This window comes from Lampetra fluviatilis, chromosome 6, assembly GCF_964198595.1.
Source record: "Lampetra fluviatilis chromosome 6, kcLamFluv1.1, whole genome shotgun sequence".
Lineage (NCBI taxonomy): Eukaryota > Metazoa > Chordata > Hyperoartia > Petromyzontiformes > Petromyzontidae > Lampetra > Lampetra fluviatilis.
This window is the reverse complement of record NC_136280.1, coordinates 7,373,579-7,397,483: the sequence shown is the minus strand read 5'-3', so window position 1 is coordinate 7,397,483 and position 23,905 is coordinate 7,373,579. Positions and strand designations below refer to the sequence as shown.

Sequence of the window (23,905 nt, the reverse complement as noted above, 5' to 3'; positions counted from 1 at the left end):
ATGTGGTGAAGTATGGTCAGAAGGTTTTAATTATCTGTAAAACGTGGGAAGGACTTCATCCAGCTGTGGATTGAAAAAAGGGCCTTAAATAATTAACTCTATTGTTATTACTAGACTAGTACAATCATCCCTCTCTTAGACATATCATTTGGTGATGCTGCTGGTGGGTTGGCAGTGGTGCAGAAGCACAATTAACATCAACAAAAAAGTCAACACGTTCGTCAAGAACACTGCCTTAAAAACGAAAAAATATCATCAGTGACGTCTTGGGAAATGTGTTACGCAGAAGGATCATTGCCGGAGATAACGTCCATTACATTATTTGTTTTCACCTTTAAGGCCACACAGGGTCATCGACGAATGTGTTACAAATTTTTTTTTGTTTTCGAAGAATTAATCTTGCACAATGGAACTCACTGCCACAATTATTTCACGCAGATTTTACACAAAGTGAGACGCAAAATTTGACTGTTTTTTTGCTACACAAATCAATCTGGTGAACTCAAATAAACAACATTGCAGGTCTCTCTAGAGGTGTGTGTGTGTGTGTTGAGGCTGTGCAGGTGCATTACAAAAACCTTAATATTGATCCTTGAATGCAAAACTGTAAAAGTTTTTTTCTTCTTTGAGTGCAAACCTAAAAAATAGAGTGCTGTGCTTAGTAAACACTAAAGCAAGATGTGCACCACGGACGATGTGTGTCAAAAAGGTGACGACGAAGAGATGCCAGGGCTAGCGTTACGTTCCCGCCCCGATACGATTTAAAGGATAAAAGCTTTTTTGGCAAGCAACTAAATAAATTAATAAAGGCACATGCTCAGCAAGCAAATTTAATTATTCGGCCAGTGCACTCTGACCCTTTGTTGGGGGGTGTTAAATAATTATAAATAAGTCATTTAGCAGGGATAGAAGCGGGGGGGGGGCATTCATTAGCATGTGCAAGCATTTCGGGGCACAACAACATGAAAGGCAGCACGGTGTGCACCGACTTTGTTCTCCTGCAATATTCTCACCGCTTCGGCACGTGTCTGTAATGTGCCGTGCAGGGTGTCCGGTCAAACTACGAAGCAGCATCGGTTTTTGCTGTTGTTGTTGCTGCTGCTGCGATAATGCATTGGCAGTGGTCCTCCTTCTTCACAGCAGGTCTCTTTTTCTGTGCAGGAGAGTCATTGCCTGAAAACCTCACCAACGCATCGACGAAAGTGTGCATTTTCTGTGAAAATATTATCTCATTCGGTAAGACATTATCTCCATATATATGCGTAAAAGGCAAAGTTGTGGATATGTGTGTCTGTTCAAAATGTTTAGCGTACTTCCCGACATGCAACAAACTTGAAATTTGCCATGTGGGTATGAAAATACACATTTGGGGGGGGGGGGGGTTGGGGGGAGCTCAATAATGCATTTATTTTTTGCACGGCAAGTGAGAACTGCTGTGATGTGTGAACATCGCCACTGGGGAGACAAAGGCGGCCGGGCGTGGTGGATCCAAGTCCCGGGCAAATCCGGGTAGTACAGCTAGTTTGTATATAAACCAAAGCAAACGTTTTTGCGCACGCGTCTAACGATAACAGAAGTAGCTCCCTTGTATGGGGTCGGGTCACCTGGTCTGGAGTTTTTGCGTTCGTGAGCTCACCGACAGAGGAGGAGATTTGCTGCTCACAGCTCCAAAGAGCATAGCAACGTCTCTGTGCCAAACAAGCTCAGCGCCTTTTGCTTTTAATACAGAACACTTTGAAACATGCCTTCTTCAGCGTGCTCCAGATATGTGTAAATGAAATATGTTCTAACCCGACGCGTCTGTATGTGTGTGTGCGTACAGGATGAAGTGAGGAGCGGTAGTGTAGCAGGTAGCGCACTGCGCTACGAAACCCGGTGACCCGAGTTCGATTCCTGTTCACGGCCAACACCATTGACGTTTATCTGAACCGGTCCTCTGCCTCCCCGATGTCGATTCAGCCTCAGATGAGTACCTGGTGCGGTGTGTAAACATCGCCACTGGGGAGACAAAGGCGACCGTGCGTGGTGCTGTCAGCCACCCCCTCGTGTGCTGTGCTGGCCTTCATAGGTGCTCGCTAACAGCACTTTCCTCCACAGTCTGTTAAGGCTATACTGTGTGTCTTTGTTTTGTACAGGACAAATATGTGTACAGGGATTCTATTGACTGGCATCATGGCTATGTCGACAGCCAATCAGAGATGATTAATATCTTATCTCTTTATGTTTACGGTTTCATTACTCCAATGCCTTTTTTTCAACGTCATCTTCTAATGTGGCCGTGGATAACTTTGCTTGACTCGCTTGTGAATATGTACTTCGATATTTTTTTGTCGTGCAATTTTCAGTGCAGCTGTTTCCATTCCAGGAGGTGATGGACAACGTATTCGAGAAGGCTGCAAAGGCGGGCTCCGGATACATTTGAGCAAAAATTTAATTGACAAGCAACAACGTTCTGTAAACCAAATGGAAGTATTGGGGGTACACCGGTGCGGCAAAACACACGCCGGTCCTCAGAAAAAGAGGCTCAAATAAAAAATTTGAAAAGACGTTCGTCTTTTGGCTGCTTCAACTTTGCGAGAACGTATTTTGACGCGCCCTGCAAGATTCTCTGACCGGGGTTACGAATCGCGGGAATTTTATTTTTTATTATTGCGAAAAACACGTGCTCTTTTTTAATACCACGCACCGGTGTTCCGCCAATACGTTCAAATGTATAACATACCCGTTGGAGGGACACAAACGGACTGAAAACACGTATCAGAGTACCGTACGTGTAGCGAGGACGATAACTGAAGGAGGACCAAAATCAACATGAGACAAGGTTTGACTGCTTTTTGGAAAACTGAACTTAACAATGAAGACACAACATACCAATGTGCCCAAAGCAGCAGCTGTATTATGCAGGAGACAATACTTGTGCTATGATCTTCGAATACGTCAGAAACGTAAGTGGCCTTGGGCAGGGCACGTTGCTGGAAGTGATGAGGGCTCGTGGTTGAGACTAATGATGGACTGGCAGCCAAAGGACGGAACATTCCTGAGATAAAAATCGACGAGTTCAGCTCGTATGTCAGAAGCTAGATGGAGTGTTGCTGTGCGGGACTGAGGGATTGTAACGGCTTGGGCGGAGGCTTAAAACTATTAAAACTTCGATTTAAAGCTTTCGTGACTGCAGGAATTCATCTTTTTGGTTCTTTCGGTAAAGTCACGTAGAAGGAAAATAATAAAATAATAAAATAATACGTAATAAAATAATTCTCACGACGTTTCGGCCACAATGCAAGCAGCCGTCTTCAGGTGAAGAATGAGGAAGGCTGCTTGCGTTGTGGCCGAAACGTCGTGAGAATTGTATTTTATTATGTTTTATTTGTATTATTTTATTATTTTCCTTCTTCGTGACTTTACCGAAAGAACCAAGAGGACTATTAAAACTATTTTTATTTTACCAGGTAAGACGCACTGAGCTCTATGGTTATTTTTTCAGAAGCGACCTGGTCATCACAAATGATAGCTCAACGAAGTGGCTTTTCGAGTGGAAATGTATTGCGGCCAAATACTGGGAACGCGCGATGTTGATTAAATTTCTAGATTTGAAGCTTTCGTGACTGCACGGATTCATATTCTAAGGTTTTCGGTAAAGTCACGTAGGTAAAAAAAATCATTTAAATTTAAATTTTTTACGTACGTGACTTTACCGAAAACCTTAGAATTTGATTCTAAATGTGGAGGGGAAAACTGGAAGACCCGGAGAAAAATCCACGTGACCACGGGCAGAACATGCAAATTCCAAATATATACCAGGCTAAGATATTTAACGTCTCGCCACTGCGGCGCCCTTCCATCCAGAAGTGGCTCGATTGTGGCTGATGATGATGATGAGACGCAGGATGTACGTGAATGTTTATTAGCGGGATAAGAACCCTGAAAAATGTCGAATACCAATACATTCCATGCAACTAGATCCTCCGTGCTACTGTTTTCAATTGATATTGTCTTGTGAACAATTGGCGTAAGTGGATTGGGCAAGCGCTGTTAAGCTCGTGATGGCAGCTTGTTTTGTCAAAGTTTTTGAAAAGGGAAAAATTGCACCTTTGATATTATCGAGCACTTAAAAAAAAATCAACAGAGTTAATAAATCAAAAGTAGCAGAGAGCATACAATAAAGCAGATTCAATCACCGAGCGTTTACAACGCTGTGGGTAAATGTGTATACTTTTCAGAGTTAAATGTGTTTTATTGTTGGGCATTGAATCAATAACGCCCAACATTTTTTTCACGGGCATTTGAAAATATCTGCTTATTCCACGGATACAATTCCTGACATTAAAATATGAACGAAATAATGTTTTGATGTACAAAAAAAGGGAGGAAATTAAATATCAATATTAAATAACGTATCAAATGGGTCGTTTCAAATTTGTTGGAACTGTGGGGCAAATAAATAATTTCAATTTGCCTTCATTTATAACCATCTTTTTATTTATTTTTCCAAACAATGTTCTAAGGTGACACAAACCACTTTTGGCAGAAGAATTCAAGTGTGGCTGCCCTGTTCGGCATTAGCGTGGGATGTGCAGGGTCAGCTTTGTTTCACATCCGATACCGAGTGGAGAGATGTAAACCATTCCATTTACTGCCTGCGTTTGACAAGCGTTTATCAGATTTGACTCTCGATTGAGCACAAATCACGTTTGAAGCAAATTTCCTGCAAAAGGCACGGCCGCTTATACATTATTCTGAGCGATGATCCCGTGCCATTATTGTGTTATTTCTCGCAGCCAGGATATCTGTTCAACAGATACCCGTCAAAGGAAATTAAATGAGCCCAGGGATGAATTCCTTTTTTGGACTGCGAGCTTAAACCTCGCCGTAGTTTTTGTATGCAAACAAAGAGATTAAAAGGTAGAGACTTAGACACGTAGATTTTAAAAAGGTGGGATCCATCGGGTGTTTTTTTTTTTGTCGAATGTGAACTGAGGCCATTTGTGAAACTTTGAATTGGCACCGTTTGCTTGTGAAATTAATCTTGAGTTCCAACTTGTTTTTTTTACCCAGAAATGTCAGCAGTAAACATCACCGGTACAATGATGCAACAATGCATCGATTAATATATATATTTTTTGAAAGCTCGCGGTACATGCATTGAATCGCCTGCATCTAAATCGATGCTTTTCAATGTGTGAGTCTTGTATCATTCTTATTCAGTTAACGTGGACCCTGCAGTCACTCGAAGCACATTCAAAATAATCACTTTTTTTAATGAGAAAATATCAGTGACTCTGGTTTATGGCAATTCATATGTCAAAATCTATGACAGATCCATTATGTTACTGTTAAAAAAATATACTACACGAAAGAATAAGAACAACAACAACAAGAGGCTCAATACATTTGTCAATAATACGACAGTACTGCCTTTAAAATAAATGTTTGATAAGTGACGTTTTGGGCAATGGCCCTTTTTCATGGTGCACGAGAGGCGCTGCCATTCAAGGGCCATCACGTGACACGCCGGCTAAAATATCTTTGAGATTTTGAAAGCGGTGCTATTGATAACTGTCTTGAGTTTATCTTTGTTCATTTGTGCTTGTGCATCACTACCAACGCAGCAGCAGCAGCAGCACTAAATAATGTGTTACACTACAATATATTAAATACATGTTCTGTTAACATTCCAATCATCATGTAGAATATAGACTAAAACGAAACTATCATATTTTTTTTTATTTTACAAGGTAAGACCCACTGAGCTATATAGCTCTTTTTCCGAAGTGACGTGGCCACAAATGATAGCCCAACGAAGTGGCTTATCACGTGGAAATTTATAGCAGCCAAATACTCTAAACGCGTGTTTCTAAATGTGGACCACGGGGAGAACATGCAAACTCCAATTATACAGGCATCAGGGTCGGTATTGAACCCATTACCTCCTGTATACCAGGCGAGGTAGCTAACATCTCGCCACCACGGCCATAAGAACACCGAAGATACACCTAAGCATTATGGGAAACTGTGTTGAGGCTTTTACAACACTGTTCCATTTCTGTGTCCACACCAGATTTCGCTATTTATGTATTTATTGCCTTGAGGGAGCTCACGACACCTACCTTATATTCTAGATTTATTTTTTGCATTCTTATTACGAACCTGCACGTTTAGAATTTCTGAAAAACCAGTAATGTATTTAAGTTGTTTACATATATACACATCTCAGCAAACAGGGAACGTCGGGCTAACGAAGCATGCTTACTGAGATGTGCAATATACAGTACAGTATACTTTAAACAATAGCTATTTTAAAACCTGCACGTTTTATCTACATCTCACTCAGCTTTTATACTCATATTACTAGACTTAATCTACAGCGTGTCTATCTACCATTCATTATTAAAGAATTATAGTTAGGCAATAGAGTGAGCCACCACTAGCCACTAAGTGGCGGTGACATCACTACAGCACTTGTGCCAGTGCTAGGTTGGACTTTGAGGCCACATTAAGTGTGGAAAGCTCGCTGGCAGGAGGTCACGGGACAGACCCAAGTGCCATGGGTTGACTCAATAGGATGACTGGCAGATGCACCACCTGCGTTCTCCACTTTGCCGACTTGCTGTGTGTTAGCTGCCTGACGATCTGCTTTTTGTTGTCTCGCTCCCTACCCTCCCTTGTTGTTGGAGGGCGACTGCCTCCAATGCCCAGTAGAGTCATTCACGAGCCTACTCCACAGAGGCAGATCTTGACACCGCTAGTACCGGTCTTTGGCAAGACCACTCAGCTCCACATCTTTCAGTACCACATGAGTCAATCTCTCCACTTGCCTCTGCCATGCCCGTTTAATCCCCTGTATCCAGAAGCTGCTTGGGCATGCGGTGGTTGGGCACACAGGCTACGTGGCCCGGCCAATGCAGACTCGCCTGCCGGAGGAGCTCACCAATGGGACTGCACCCGGATATCTCAAGGATCTGAGAGCTCCTCACACAATGCAGTCTGGTTAATCCCAGGACGGATCGTAGGCAGGACGGCCCGAATGTTTAAAACCAATGCAGATGTGCCATTAGAAGAGTCCACATTACACAAGCGTAGAGAAGAGAAAACATAACTGTGGCCGAGAAGACACGAAGCTTTGTGTGGAGTGACAAGCCAGGTAGTTTCCACATAACAATATGGAGCTGATAAAAAGATAATGCCACCCGACTGATTCGGAGTGAGACCTCTGGTGCCAACCCGTAGTTGGTCAGATCCAGAAACTTCTATACTTTCTCCACAACTGGCCCATAACTTATGGAAAGTTGAGAGGATGGTGTATTTGATGGCATAAAATACCCAGGCAGGTGTTCGTTTTGGTGAGGCTAATGGTAAGGCCCCGTCTCTTGGTGGCATGCTCCAGGTTCAGCAGCTGAGACTCCAACTCGTTTTCAAAGTGAGCAGCAATTATCCGATTATCAGCATACCTAGTTGACCAATAGGGAGCATCCCTTTACTGTACTTGGACATAAATCAGTCTCCCATTTTATTTGTACCAGATGGAAATTCTTCTGTTACAGCCATGGAAACGCTTCTCGAACTACGTGGTTGAAATACTTGTTTTTAATGCATGAGCCAGGGGACATCCCTGTCGTACCTCAAGGTGAACAGGGAATGTCTTTGACTCACAGTCATTCAGATTTACCCGGGCCTGCCCACCGTCATGACGGTTACTTAATTGTTGTGAGCAGAGGGTCAGGAACTCCAAAAGCACGAATAATAACCCAGAGCACGAGCCTATTGATGGTATAATAGGCCTTGACCAGGTCAATAAACCAGAGACGTAGGTCAGTGCTGTTGAATTTCAACATCCGTGATTGACACCTCTGCTAATCCCTCCACCTCCACCCACCCTACATGCATACGCATCCCCTGGTCTCTCCTCGGTGCTAGTTTTTTGGGAGTTATGGACAAGTGCACTCTTTATGCATAGCGTGGAATGAGAAGCCGAGTGTGATGCCTTTTGTGTAGAGGTTTGGAGTTGGAGTTTGGTAATAGAACGGAACCTACCTTGAAGAAGTCTCCACGTGCATCGTTGTGTGTATGCCGACACCCGGATCCACTGACACATTATCTTTAAAACAATGAAATGTTCAGCGACCAAGCTGGACATGACCTCTAAAATACTTAAGTGCCATACTTAGCTTCAGAGATCTCTTGAGATCAAGCCGAGTCTAGGCGATTTGGCAAGAGTTTTGTAGCTTCAGTATATTTTCCGTGTGTCCTGAGTAATTAAGGATTTTGCAAGTAGATGCCACGAAACATCTCCTGGCCTTAGGCGTCAGTTATCATGAGGCCGCGAATTTATTTTCCCATTCAAGACTTTGCGGATAGCTTTCATGAATATTTGTGACATTTGGAGAAAACTTATTTCGAATCTCAATGGGTACTTACCCGAGTCTTAATTTCTTTTGACTATTTTTTTAAAATAAATATTGTTCTATTTATTTTTCATCCCAATGTGAAACCGCTTTAACTGTTTGTAAACACACGTCCTTGCTACGTTTTGCTGTGCCATTGGTTGCGCATTTACTTACCCTAGTTATTTTTTTTTTTACAAAAACGTAAATAATTCCAAGATAAGTCTGTGCACAGCCGTTGAAAGTTTTACGCGACGATATTAAGGATGGCGTAATTGTACAAGTGATAAATAAGCGTTACGGTAGGCAGACTCAGAGAAGCAGTGTTAAGCAAGACTGCTGGTATCTGTGCAGACCAATGTATGGGGAACATCTGGTCCACAGACCCGATATGGCCCATGACTTTATTTCATCTGGACTTCAGCCATATGAGACCTATCACTTCGAAACGGCCTACAGATTATATCAATCTCCTCACTGCAAGCATTCGAGTGCTGCTAATCGGGTACTGGATGGGGAATGTTTTTTTTATACCTGGCAACAACACAGTAGTTTTTATATATTTATTGCATCGACCTTGGCAACACGGTAACAGAAGCAACGGCGCTGTGCGCGTGTTAAATAACGGTGAGCTTGCCCGCCAAAAAGTACGCATCTGAAAGTCTTGTTCGGTCTTCAGGTAGAAAAATTAACCCATAAAAACAAAGTTTTTCACTATAAATCCTTTACATGCGTGGCATCGGTTTTATTTTATTATTCATTTATGTTTTTCTTGAGTAAGAGTTTCATTTTTATCACATTGGTATTTTAAATTAAAAATGAAAAAAAATTCCTAAAAAGTAGAAAATTTAGGAAATTTTTTTCACGAAAATCAATTGTCACGCACAACGAGTCTGTGTGCAAAATGTCAGCTCGATTGGATCACGGGAAGTGGGTTAAAAAACGACCGAAATATTTACACGGTCGTAAGCGCGCAAGCAAGCAAGCAAGTGAACTTAATATAAATGATTTAAAAAAGGCTTCCCAGCCTTTGATGTACAATGACAGATACCACGCGTTACCCCGGACACAGGCACTGCCGCGCTCGGGTTGCGTTTTTACCATCAGACGTCGTTGCTGTCACAGCCACGACGTCACCATGGGCAAGCTGATTTGACGATGATGTAGAAACCAATATGGACATGATGCAATAGCGTTTCGCTTTTGGTGCAGGAGACCAGGGCAACTGTATACCAGGTTAACCCTTATACAACTCACTGATGCAGTATGGCTATGATTGCCTATTGTTGCAAATATATATGCTATACAAAAATTTCAACAACATCCTTCACCGAACTTCAGGTCGTGCTCAACATTTAACATTTAATGCAATATTTTGGAAATGGAAGATGATTATATTGCTTATTGTATTCAGTTATGCATCATGTTTCTCGTGAGAAAATAAAGCTGAGGTTATGAAACATTTCTTTAAAACCATATTTCGCGTGCAATGCATCTTGATTCCAAGGTCATTTGTATTTATTTTGGTAATATTTTCTTGCATATGGAAATGTGTTCATGAGCTAAATGCCAATGTTTGGCTCTGCTAGCCACGACCAGAGGGCTTCAGGTGAGAGTTGGTGTCGCGTTGCCATTCCTTCTTCGTTGAAGGAGCACGGACTACGGTGGTTTACTAGATGGTCCATAGTTTGGGTTACATGGTCACAATCGCACTTTGGCGTATCGTTCATTTCCCCTTCATGTAGGAGATGTGTGCATCGGCCTGTTGATGTTTCATTCGCTTTAAGGTCATACAGGGCAGTTATTTTCTTCTCATTAATTTACTTTGTATTATTACTGTGCCTGTGCTTGACGATTGCAGGTGTAGGATTGTTTTCATTGTTGCCACTTTGAATCAATCGTAAATATAAGCACAACCCCAATTTTGATTCCAGTCCTCTTAGCCAGCACTCAGCTCTGGCAAGCTTCAAAAATCCATCATCGCAAGACTTTTTCCTAATACCAAACTAATGAGCTCTTTAGCTCGCTTATTTCGAATGCCCTGGGTCTGCAGGGAATTGCGAGCGTTTTAAATGTTGGTTTTGATACATTCTTAAACATTTTTTTGGTCAAATTACACACAAATACTAATAGTTGTTAATGTCTCTCACAGGATACGAGTTACATTGATAATGCCATTCTGCTTGCTGTAGGTGATAACCCGAAGCAATTATATTAGTTATCGATGATATTATTTTCTTCTCAAGGTTTCCTGTCATACTTAAGAGATGTTCTTTCATTTGTTGAGTGTGCTGTAAGTGTACACAGATGAACACCATTTATTTTACGGTATTCGTAATTTGCTTTTGTGGTTTACCCAATTATACTAATTTTGTTCTTGCTTGCCATCTGGTGCAAGACACAGATCCCACTGTTTGTGTTCATTTATATAGAAAAACATATATATGGGGCTCATGAATGAAAAATAAATTGTCAGAGGTTTTCATACCGGCCTGTTTTGATGTTTAACAGGGGTCTTTAAGAGGTCATAAATAAAATTGAGCCGCGCTTGATGTAGCCCAGAGCACACCTCCCGCAAATTGAATATCGCGTGCTTTTTGTATCCTATTATCCAAACTCTGGGATATTATAGTGTTTAAATGCGACACATGGTTATTTTAATGCTCATGAGGAATGCGCCGTTGTGAAACACTGCATTGCAATACAATTTACTGTGCGTCCACGCAGCTTCTCACGAGAGGAGTTCCTTACACTTTACGCGTTGAGGTCACGTCGAAATATAGAGGCACTGGCTACAATTTGCTGCCACATAAAGGGATGACCTCAATACTGTGACACGGTAAACCGAGTCGAACAAGCTCAAAAGGTACGCACACAACCTTTTCGGCAGGAAGCAGATGACGCAGGGCACATCGATGCAATTTTCCACCGATTTCATAATTGTGGTTCTTGACAATGTGATTCAACACGATTTCAACAAGCACAACATAATCAGCGTTTTGTGTTTTTAATATATGTTTTGTTTATCGGCGGAGGAACTTACTACATTACTAAGTATGATGCAAATTCACAACGTTACACATCAATTTTAATTTTCACACACACGCGCACACGCTTACATGCGTACATGCGCGCGCACACACACATACCAGATAGAATTCTTTACTTACAATACGGTTCAACATTATAAGGTACATAAATTGATATTTTTTTTACCAGGGTTAACATTCATGCAGATATATTCAAATAAATTGTCAACGTATTGAGGATAAGGTACAGTCTTAACGTTTGGTTTTATATCACGTACAGAGCGGTAAGCAATTACACTACGCTTGGCTCGCATACAAATCCCATCGATGTTTCTCCACGTATCATGTCTCTCTCACGCCGTTTCCTACAATCGGCATGGGAAACGCAAGGAACGTTCAGACCTGAACGTTATCGAAAGTGTAATAAACGCAGCTGTATAATACAGAGCAACATTGTTGTTTTTTAACACTAATTCCATTGCCTCGTATTAATAGAATCAACGGCCATTAGGAGGCCACTAACAGAAAAGCTTTCGTAGGATTTCCAAGTAATTTACTCCATCCTGCGAGATGGCATTTCAGTAAAGAATGCAGACGTGATGATAAGGATGTAATAGGATGAGTTTAATCGAATATTTTATTTCAGCTTGTTAGATCACTCTGTGCGTTGTTTTTCCACACTCACGATTCTTTGTCCAGGGAGATTCAGCAAAGTCCTTGGAAAATGTTCTTACGTAGTTTTTAATTATGTGTATTTTAGTCAAATACACTACACATATAACACGAATATACCATAATATCTTAAAATTATCTTCCTTACACCACAAATGTATTTGCCCTTTCCAGAACTTTAACCCAAGGTTGTCTTCTTGACATTGGTGTAGCATGAAACACACAGACAGGTTGACATTAAGGTTAGGTTATACTGAACTGACAGCTCCCAAAGCATGGGGGCTTTTATTAATAAAATCATAATAAATAAATGTTCATCATTGGCACTTAACTGTATTGTTATATACGTTTATATATGTTTTTAATTGCACAAATACAATGGGCAGACGAAAACAGCATCAGAGTAGCGGTCATTTAAAGTGTCCTTATTTGTGTCGAGCAGCCAACATAAATTGCACTGGCTGAGAATATGTGAACACATCCTGACTTTAAGGTGAACACAATCTCAGCGCCTAAGACGTACATCGGAAACCTCTCTCTCTCTCTGACACGTTTCACTATAAACCCGGCGGGTAAATAGAACATCGCGTGAGTAGTCGGGCCATGGCAAAAGCACGAAGAGCCTGTGCTGTTGTATCAAGTACACGTTTATAATGCCCCCTGTCCACTTCATCTTCGTGAAGACCAAGTAGATCAATCTCAGATGTGTTTGCAGGTTGTACAGCACACGTTGAGCAGCATACTGTCCGACATTTTCCCTACACGTGCTGGGGAGCTTTTGCAATTCAGCTTCCAGCACGTGGGGGTGTGGGGGGGAAACGTCGGACTTCAGGCCAAACAACACGCGGTACGACCCGAAATTACATTGCAGAGCTACACAGCGAAACTGCGAAACCTACGTGGTAGCACGTGAACATGCGAACATGCGAACATGTGCAAGAGACTTGCAATGCTGACCTTTGCTGCACCAACCACACTTATGACCTTTTTTTAAATCTCCAGTTCTTGATTTATTTTTGTATTTGCAAATGAAACGCGATGAGATAAAAGCTTGCCTGTCCCCCCCCCGCCGACTTGGTAAACTATTTCCTCTCAACGTTCTGAATGTTACTTTCATCTTGGAACTAAACCCCAACCCAAGGTGCAAACGGTGTGCTTACATCAAATGTGCGGCTGTCCATCTTATGCACGCATCAAATGTTTTATTTGAGCGTCTGACAATTTCCCGTTGGTTCTGGGAGCCAGCGCCGCCATTTTGTTTACCGTCGGAGTTGCCGAGTCGGATGCGGCATGACGGGATTCCAAAATACATCGCGTTCGGATCCTAATTACAACGGGGCATATGCACTTAGCAGAAGAATAACCAAAAAAAAAGCCTCACATTTAAAATATCTGAAAGTATAATATAACACTAAATTATACCTGTGTAAATACATTCCGGTAAAAAGAGTTAACATTCACTTTTATTACTTCATTAGTTTGCTTTCAATTCCCTTTTAGTTCAACCTCTGCTTCATCCTCTGCAGGCTCACCTAAGTGCTAACATCATCATCGACATGCGAAACGCCTTGCAAAGCAAGTGGAGGGAAATGGCACAGATTTCCCAAAGCGGAGCAGCGTTGTAAGGTAGCTAGACGACTCAACCTTACTGGATTTCCTTCATGACAAAAAAACTGCATGAATGCAACCGAAAGAAAAAAAACTGGAGCCCCTTTCAAAGGACCGCACGTTCACGGGATAACAGTCATTCTGACTTGCTCCTGGGACCTGACGATCCCACCCTCTTCGGGCTTGATGCTCGCGTACAGCCTCTGCGCAACGGGAAAAACAACGGAGATCAGCAAGGCATTTATTCGACGGCAGCTGACGCGGCTTACGAGCCGCTACGCGTTGTCCGTATGCGTCAGGGGCGGTTTCTTCATTAGGGCGATTGGGCGACGCACCACCAATGTCATTCAACCACAGAGTCACGCTAGCCATCACTGTGCCTCTGGATATAGTCCAATCAGCGTCATGTCACGTTCTGTGGAGTACCGCCTTTTTTTGGGCGATTTCACTCTGGCTGAGAATCGCCCCGAGTGGCCCCATAGACTTACATTCAAAGATGTTTTTTTTCGAACGGGGGGCGCTGCAATGCATTCTCTATGGCTTCCGGGAGGGCTCGCACTAACGTGCTTACGTCATCATACGTAAGCACGTTTCATCCAACAATATAATTTGTCGCCACCTATTGGAATCTTTAATAAAATAAACTTTAGTGGATTGTATTAATAGTGAGTATAGAAACAAACAAGATGTATTGTAAGAGTCACTTTATTTTTGATTAATATTAAAGAAGTGAAGTTGCCTTTACATGCTTAAGCTGTTAATTAATCCATTGCATGGGTGGACCTTATCCTTATAAATCATCCAGACATTTGCCCCCCCCTGAGAGATTTTGCAGGAGCCGCCACTGGTATGCGTTACTAGCTTGACTACCCGGCTTCTCTGGAGACTTGGATTCTTGCCTTGGATTAATACACGGCCTACGCGGAGGGTTTCTTTGACCATACCTCACTGTGCTAGTCAAGACTTCGGACAGAAAGGGAAACGGGTGGATGAAGCCACATACACTCGTCAGAGAAACGTCACATTGACTTTAAAGAAAGGCACCTTTAGGCAGGACGCATCATTGGAAGGGAAGATGGTGACGGAAAAACAAAAATAATTTACAGTTGTAAGGCGCATTTCATCCAGGGAAACTGGTCATACGTGGAAAGTGTAGGCCAGGCGAAACAGCCGAGACTTTCGAGAAGACCTAAACCGGGCGAGTGAGCTCGCCTGTCTCACCAATGCTGGGGAGGGCATTCCGTGGTCTTTGCAGAGCGCATGCAAAGGCTCGGTGACCCCAGGTACAGAGCGAAGTTCTCGGCACGTGGAGCAGATGTAAATCAGAGCGCAGCCAAAGGAGGGTCCATGCCGGAGAGAACGACCACCATGCAGATGGAGCAATGAGATCAGCTCATTGAGGGGGTGCTACGTGGATTGCGGCAACGCAAGTCCATGATGGTGTGCAATGGGGTGGGAAGGCCTTCATCCAGTGGTGGATAGAAAACATCTGATTGTGATGACAATACAGAGGATCCTACTCGGTACAAGTACGGCCCAAAGACCAGAGGCCTCGCCGGTGATCAGGCGTGTGCTTTTCAACGCGCTTTACATTTTTCTCAAGTTCCACCAGCGCATTTGTGAACAGCCACTTCCTTACCTGCTTGAGGGTACCAGGCGTGATCAGGATCTTGTAAGCCATGTACAACGGCACGAACATGAAGGACGATGCTGCGATGAAGTAACCCAGGATCATGCTCCAGTCAGGGAAGTTATAGTCGAACAGCTTGAGCGGTTTGGATCCCGTCAGAAAACTGACAACGATGAACTGCACAGGGAAGTAAACAAACGCACAATTATAATCACGTGATGCATTTATCTCAAATGGGCCTGGAACCCCTCTGAACACACCTTCACCAATCTCCACCGACCTGCTTGGGGAAGCATGGTCACACATTCCCCACAGCTGACACGGAAAAGGCAAGCCTGACCAAGGGTCACAGGTGATCGTTATTTTTATAATGTAATGCTGTCTAGCATTCTTTGGATATTGCTGGCATTTCACCATACATTTGAAAGTTGGGGAAATTTTTTGAAAATGTGTGGGTGGCCATTGTACGGTACGGAGCATTTTTTAAATATATTTTTCATGAATGTGACATTGCTATAAATGAATTGCGATTCATTCGAAATTTATTTTTACGTAAGAGATTTTATTTCCCAGTATAAGTGGCTTTGGTTTAGGGTGTAAATTATTTGCCCTGTCTAAAATTAGAGAGACAATACAGAGGCACACAGAAAGAGACACACAACATAGACACACAGAGACTGTGTCTCTCTGGGTGTCTGTGTTTTGTCTCTCTCTCAAATTTAGTTATACCTGATGACGACTGCTTGTGTTGCAATCGAAACGTCGTATTCTATTATTAAATTTATTTTATTTCTACGTGACTTTACCGAAAGAACCAAATAATAAATTAACAACTCATGGATTTTCCCTTCAGCCCAAATTAACAATTTGAAAAACAGTTATACATTCTTATTCTTGGGGAAAAATGTATTTCAAGTAACGTGCTTAAACCGAACAAATATGTGCTCCGCTTAATCCGAAATCGACGCGATCACCTCTCCAGGACAATAGTTGCATATCTTTACAACAGTGGGCGGAGATTGATCGATGCTGATTGGCGTGGCTCTGCTATCCACTAAGTGGCCGGGAGTCTTCTGCGCGGGGACAGCAAAGTGTCATCACTGAGCATGCGCATCATCGATCGGTCAATCGGTAGTTTTTTGGCCATAGAGATTTGCGGAAAATGGATATTTTTGGATTATCCGCGATTTTTAATGACCAGCGGCCACCCTCCCTGTCATGAGCGTGGTATAATCAAGAGTCTGCTGTTGTCATTTTGGTGGCCCGGGTCACTCGTGCAAATGAGACACAATTCTGTCTCTCCCCGAGTTCTCCACTCTCTTCTGGTCTACCCGAGTTCTCCACCCAGGTTGCGGCGAAATATACTTGAGGCCTCTTCTTGGTTCTTTCGGTAAAGTCACGTAGAAGGGAAATAATAAAATAATAAAAAGTAAACATAATAAAATAAAATAATAAAATTATATAAAATAAAATAATAATATAATATTATAATAAAATATAATAATATATAATAATGTAATAAAATAATATTATATTTTATTACTTCCCTTCTACGTGACTTTACCGAAAGAACCAAGAAGATGAATCCCTGCAGTCACGAAAGCTTTAAATCGAAATTAAAACTTGAGGCGTGAAGAAGATGTCATTCTCGAGCGCGTGCGCAACGCAAGGGGAACTCACGGAGAGGAAGAGGGGGCTGATTGCCACCCAACACAGCCGCCAGAAGTAGCCGGGCGAGAAGCCCAGCATGGAGTGGATGTCGGCGCAGAAACGCTTCACGCCTGGACGAAAACAGAAATAAAACCACGCGGCGATCACTTTTGCATTTCGTGGAATTAATCCGAACCAAGATGGCAAACGCAAACGATTTAAAACGTAGTTGTCTTTCGAGATACACAATCTGAATCAGCTTTTTTCTCTCTCTCTCTCTTACATTCATCGACTTTTTTACCTTGATTTAACCTTCGGTCATGTTTAGTAAGATGGGCAAAGCTGCCACGTAGTCCGTAAACAGAAACTTTGGATAAAATAATGCTTGGTCATAAGAAAAGAAAAGCATGAGGGGGATAGTGCAGTCAACTATAAAATAGCAAAATGCTAAAAACGAGATCCTAAAATGCACTCACATATCCAATAATGTTACCATTTATCATGCAAAACTGTTGAAGGGGAGAACATGCTCAACTTTAACGTGAATGTTACCCCAGGTGAACACAGAAAGTAACTCTTCATTTTCTATCATCGGTTTACTCATCACGTGGCTCGCGAGTGTGTTTCCCTTACGGTGCACCTGCAGAACTGTGAAATAATCGTCTCCGTATCTCATACATTTTGGGGCTCGCCATAACAGCTTTGGTAAATATACCTCCAGATTTGAAGCTTTCGTGACTGCAGGAATCCATACTCTTTGTTTCTTTCGGTAAAGTCACGTAGGTAGAATCTATTAATAATTTTCTACCTACGTGACTTTGGCGAAAGAACCAAAGAATATACCACCAGACATTGCCAGAAAACCCCGAAGTGTGCGGCTGTTCAAAAAAGCCCGCTGTAGAACTCGACCATGGGGTGGCACGTGCCCCCCCCCCCCAATGATCCGATCGAAATCCCTCATTTCGATCGGATCATTGGGGTTTATTAGTAATAAATCGGCATTTTGCGACCCCCACTGCCACTGTGTAGCATATTATTACGTGCCAGGGACTCTATGAGATAATAGGACAATAGTCTGAGTCCATAATTGGCAATAAGTAACGGCAAAGCGGTTATAAGTGACTCACATAATTGTGCGCAGTTGCATATACAGTACAGTCCACGACTTCCCTGAAGGCATTCACCTTCATCGAGCGCGATGCCGATCACACAAAGCGGTTCGAATTCGACCCTCGATCGATGGCTGCCCCATCGTCGCACACACGTCGAATAAAAAGCAAGGGACAAGTCCTTATTTATTAACAATTCCTATAATTTTTCGTTGCTGGAGGGGTTGCCCCCCCGATCTGAAAATCCTGGCTCTGCCAATGATTATCCCTGCAACCTCATACATTTGCGGGCGCCCCGCACGAATTCGCGATCTGGGCAGATTCCACGAGTGCCCAAGCTGCGAGGCCGGGGCTGGTCGGGATGCCACCCGACACTCGGGAGAAGGGGTGTGACGTTAACCGGCGCGGCACGACGGGCTCGCAGTCACTGACCATAGAACCAGGACACGGCGATGGCCTCCAGCAGGACAATACCGATGATGGAGCATCCTGACCCGAACTCCTCCAGCAGTTTCACGATGTACGCCCCGCCCTGCAGACCACCACCACCACGATCACAAACACCACAAGCGAGCGAGCGAGTGTGCACAGGGAGCCAAGCGATTGTTTATGCGGACATGAATATCGACAGCAAGAATATCTCTATTCATGTGTATGTATGCGTATGCATGTTTGGATGCTGGATTTATTTCGCGCCGTACGTAGCCAAGCACGTGCTCAAAGTACCGTGGAAGAAAACAGCAGACACTCAGAATGACAGTAACTCGTGACATTTTAAAGTAAGGAAACGGCTGAATAATAAAATAAATACGAAAAGCCATTTCTTTCAAATTAGCTGCAGGTTGAACGCACGGAAGACTGGTGCATACCAGTGCACGCAGCGAGACATTTTGGCAACAAAACATTTGAGCTGATTGTCGGAGATGGGCCTGTGCAGCAAATCGACAACACGTTCGGGATGGCAGTAGCCAGGAGGGGTGGCCTCCCAGCCTGCCCTCATTTAATAATAAAACAAATATCGTACATTTGTTCTAGATTTGAAGCTTTCGTGACTGCAAGGATTCATACTCTTAGTTTTTTCGGTAAAGTCACGTAGGTAAAAAAAAATGAAATTAATATTTATAAAAATAGAATAATTTTAATTTCATTTTTTTTTTACCTACGTGACTTTACCGAAAAAACTAAGAGTATGAATCCTTGCAGTCACGAAAGCTTCAAATCTAGAACAAATGTACGATATTTGTTTTATTATTAAATGAGGGCAGGCTGGGAGGCCGCATGTATGGTTTGAGTACGCATGTATGTTGAACTTCCTTTGCACCGTGCGTAGCCAACCGTCGCAAATTGGAGGTGCGGATGTAGGGGGGGGGGGGAATGACATTAAGAATGTAAAATTCCCACCACTGGCTCAGGTGCTGTACACTCGAGGTGAGCACCTCATCCCCCCCCACCCCCGGCTCACAGAGCGGCAGACCACCTCGACCTTCTCTTTTTGCTACGACGCAGATGCGCGTGCATGGGTACGTACATAGGTGAGCGTGGAGAGGGCACCCATGAAACAGATCGTAACCAGGCCCAGCACGAAGTACTCCCTGCGTTTGGAGAAGAGGCTGGGGTATTCGTCCATGACAGCTGTGATGATGGCCTCCAGACCACCGAACTGGACACATCACGCCGGGAAGGAATGTCAGAATGCGAGTTCAAATCGTCTCACGGTAGCCGCGCGACCTCCGGCAAATCACTTCGAACGTTTATCGCCGCCGCTGCTTCTTTCGTCGAACGCAAAGTGCTGTCGCGTTGCTCGGGCTGGTTTGTTTCACCTCGGCATGGAGAGAACGGTCCTCACCCCCCCCTCCCCCCCCCCCCCGAGAATGTAAAAATTGTGAGCTGAGAATCACTTGCTTCGGATTCATGTGAATTATATGAATGTAGAAATACTGCAGTTTCGTTCAGGATGATGGAGAGAGCAACGCTGTGCGGACCGAAAAAAGGGGTCTGTGAGTGTTGGGGGGGGAGGGGGGGTAAAATATGGCAAATATTATGGATGATATTGGTCGCGAAAGCCCTACGTGTTAAAAACATTTCAAATGAGATAGTGTGTAGTGAATGGGACGGAAAAATGTACTCGATCGTTGAGCTGAATCGGAACGGCTCCAATCGCGACAATTTATCGAATCGCTGGGCTAAGGGGGTGAATAATCTCACGTGTAGACGATGCCGAAAGGCGATCTGTTTTTTTTTTCTATTAGTAAATGACATGATTTCCCGAAGCTAACGCATGCGTTCGTGCGTTCAAATTGTCCGCTCTAAGTTACCCACTGGCCCATCGCTGTGTGTGGGGCGGGGGGGAGCAGTGGTCGATGGGTTGTTTCTACGCGGCCAGGAGACTCGGCTGGCGAGTTCAAATGTGGAATGTGTGGGAGTGGGGTTTCATTTTATTCCCACCCCCCTCCCTTCCCCCGAGAGGTTCACGGCTGAAAGGAGGTTCTTAAAAGATTGGTCGTGAGAGGATGTAAGAGTCGGTCCGGGGAAAACTCCAGGTCCATTGGAGATCTCCTTTCATGTGGACTGCTGACTCTGTGGGCTGCTGCGTGGACCGGTTGACTGTGGACTGCTGCTGTATTGACTGCTGACTGTGGTCTGCTGACGGTGTGAACTGCTGTGTGGGCTGCTGTGTGGACTGCTGTGTGACTAAAAGCCGACCTTCCAGCAAGTCGACAACGTGTGCTGGACTCTTCTATACATATCTAACAATTGCCATTACATTCTATCGTATATTAATTATTCTACATATACTTTATTTAGTATATGCACGGCAAGTGTGAAATTCTTAAAGTTATAGCTAACACGTCCTCTTTGCAACATCATAGTCTAGTTAACCCTGCAAGGTATTTATTTTATTTTATTAATTTAGTAATATTTCTTCCAAATGGCACCTGCATATTTTCCCATTTTTGTTATTTCAGGAAATGAAGAAAAAATTATTTTGTATAAATCAGAATTGAAATGCATCATGTGTGTTTAACAAAAAATGTTTTTTTTTTGCTAACTCTTTCTAAGAATCCACAAATGTGCCTTCTTCATATCTTAAAGTAGAACTTAAAAAAAATTCAATATCAAAATCCCAACATCAAATAATGGAGGATAGAAACACCACAACAAACGCTTGCTTGACATTTCAGCCAAAGGGAGCTCGGCGTTCTGCAGCCATTGTGATGAAGCGTCCATCTAACGAGGTGTCGAAATGACGGTTCACGATAGACATCGGGTTTGTTTTTTTATTACCCGTTTGGTGATTTCCCCACGCAAAATTATATTGCCCGGTGAAATGAAAGCAACGCTTTAGGCAAGCGCGTGGCGCAACAACCTCCCGGTGCTCTTTTCGCGATGTTTCAGGCTTATTGTGATTTTTTATCTCCTCACTAGAATAAGTGGCGAGGAAATTGCCAATGCGTTTGTGTACGTCTGTGCGTCCGCCTGTGAGTTGCACGGTGCAACAGCCGTGGTAAATCCAGTGACAAATCTATCGGCGATCACTGCTGCAGACAAAGCATTTAATGTCTTCTCATATTTCCCTGATCGTGTCGACAAAATGCATTCGGGCTAAGGGGGGATTTTGAATGTAAATCTTTGCAAAATAACCAATCGTCCGCACGAGATTTGCTGTTGCCACTGAATAGTGTGGAGCCGTAGCATATTTGTGGAGCATTCAAAGGCTGCAGGCCTTCATCATCGACACAGCCCTGTGACGTTCAGCCTGCTCTTATAAATTCCCATCGAGTCAAAACATGCCGCTACAATATTTAACACCAGTAAGGGAAATTAAAATGCATTAAATCATTACATTTTGAACCGGAATCTTTGTTCATTCAGGCTTGCACTTTATCATTGGTTTAAAGTTTGCTTAACGCTGACTGTGCCGTGTGTCCTCCTCCGAGCTCGTTTTGACCACGGTAACTTTACAGCATTGGCTCTACATGGCGTTCCTTTGCTTCACTTACCGTGCTGTCTAGCCCCAAGGTGATCATCATCATGAAGAAGATGATGGCCCAGAACGTGGACCCCATCATATTAGCAATAGCCTCCGGATATGTTATGAACAGCAGGCTCGGTCCTGCAAGGTAAAAAAAAGTCGACAAACGAAAGTGGCTGTGTGTCAGACGGTGCGGCAACATTGGCGATATAACCGTTATCGGAAATGTTGAAGAGACATCCGAGTAGATTCGAAGTTGCACTGCGTGTGTATAATGTTGGAAGTTTCTCTGGACGTTTTTTTTTCCTGAGGAGAGAAAATAAATCAATCATACCCATGTCTTTGGCAACGTCCTCAACTTCCACATTCCTCATCTCAGCCATGTAGCCCAGCACGGTGAAGATTACAAAACCTGACATGAAGCTGGTGAAGCAGTTTACGGAGCTGGTGACCAAGGCATCCCTGCAACAAGAAGAGGCCTATTAGAAGGATCCACGTGTAATTAGTGGATATGATTAAAAAAGATACCCACAAATTCATTGATTGGGGTAAACGCATAGCCACGATCGCCCCCATACTGGCAGACTAATGCCCATTTGCAGGTCAGGTGCTGAGTTTTTTTTTTTGCTGCACAGGGACAGCTGCCATTGGCGGTGCCCTTTCAAATGTGTTGAGATGAGACACGTGACGTCAGTCACTTATCTCGTTGTAAAAGACCTGACACTCCCAGGCATGAAGGGCGGTGATGTGTAAAAAAGCGAATCATTATACAAACATGGTAAATACTAAAAATACCTAATGTTGCATTGTTTAACACGTAGGCTTTCGCGACCAAAATCATCCATAGTACAGGGGTTTTTTCGCACAAGAAGGGCTCACAAATGACGCCATCACACATCTACCCTTCTATTTAAGGAACGAAACAGGAGGATTTCTCCACAAATCTGGCTGTCGCCTGATGAAGCTAGTTGTACTTACTGCCGAAACGTCGTACTCAGATTGTAAATGTTGTGGATTTTACTCTGCTGTACTAGTCACGAATTTGCATGTTTTGTTTACGTGACAACCCTTACTAGTTGGCTGTCGGGTGGTGGCGAGTTTAACGACACATTTATATTTATGTTATCTAACCCAAAACAAACCCTGTATTTTGGATGTCACATTGTGTATCTAACCATATAGCATTACATATATATACTGCTTGTCCTGGTTGGCAAATAGTTTTTGATATTACACAGCATCCAATTGGCCGGTTATTGCGTATGCACACAGATATTCAATATAATTCGTCTCTAAGTTAAAATTGTATTTTAATTTAAATGAAAATTCACTGGATACCTTAAGTAATTTCGTTATCGATTCATTTTTCGTTTAAAAGGGAGTTTGCAACATATTCCAGTTGCCTTTCAAATCTACCACGTTAAGACAATTCAATATAATCGGTAGCTTATATGCAAACAGAAGAATGCAACAGTATGAAAGGCAATCACTTCTTCGTGGCAATGGTTACATTTTAAAATCAAGAAGAAACTCCACTCGGCTGCAAATTAAACCACAACATGATTTGCCATTTCTCCACATACGCAATTTTTTAGAAGGCATACAATTAACAAAAGATTGTGCGATGAATCACATAAAATTTCATATTGCTTAATTCCAGCTTACGGTAATTAAAAACGCCACTGTACCTGTCGCGCGGCGGACATTACTCTGAGTGGCGTATCGGGTGAGAAAGTGCCGCCCGCTATTTCTCGTGAAACCAAGGTCACGTGTTCAAGAAATCTCAAAGGTAGTACTGTGAAACTCTCGCTTCCTCGAAGCCATTCTCTCACAGTACTGTGAAACTCTCGCTT

The 23,905-nt window shown here is 43.1% G+C and overlaps 1 protein-coding gene across 1 annotated transcript in view; it reads right to left on the bottom strand.

The window, feature by feature from the left end:
- Positions 1-11,388: 11,388 nt before the first annotated feature.
- The window catches only part of LOC144933106 (sodium-dependent serotonin transporter-like), a 35,699-nt gene continuing 23,182 nt past the window's right edge, over positions 11,389-23,905 (bottom strand). Inside the window, exons 7-13 of the mRNA XM_078857643.1 lie at positions 22,387-22,514; positions 22,081-22,193; positions 19,608-19,739; positions 18,512-18,611; positions 17,001-17,101; positions 15,330-15,497; positions 11,389-13,893 (exon numbers count right to left, since the gene is read on the bottom strand). Of these exons, the coding sequence (XP_078713769.1) occupies positions 13,813-13,893; positions 15,330-15,497; positions 17,001-17,101; positions 18,512-18,611; positions 19,608-19,739; positions 22,081-22,193; positions 22,387-22,514 (823 nt within the window). The 3' untranslated portion in view covers positions 11,389-13,812. The remainder of the gene's footprint in view (positions 13,894-15,329; positions 15,498-17,000; positions 17,102-18,511; positions 18,612-19,607; positions 19,740-22,080; positions 22,194-22,386; positions 22,515-23,905) is intronic.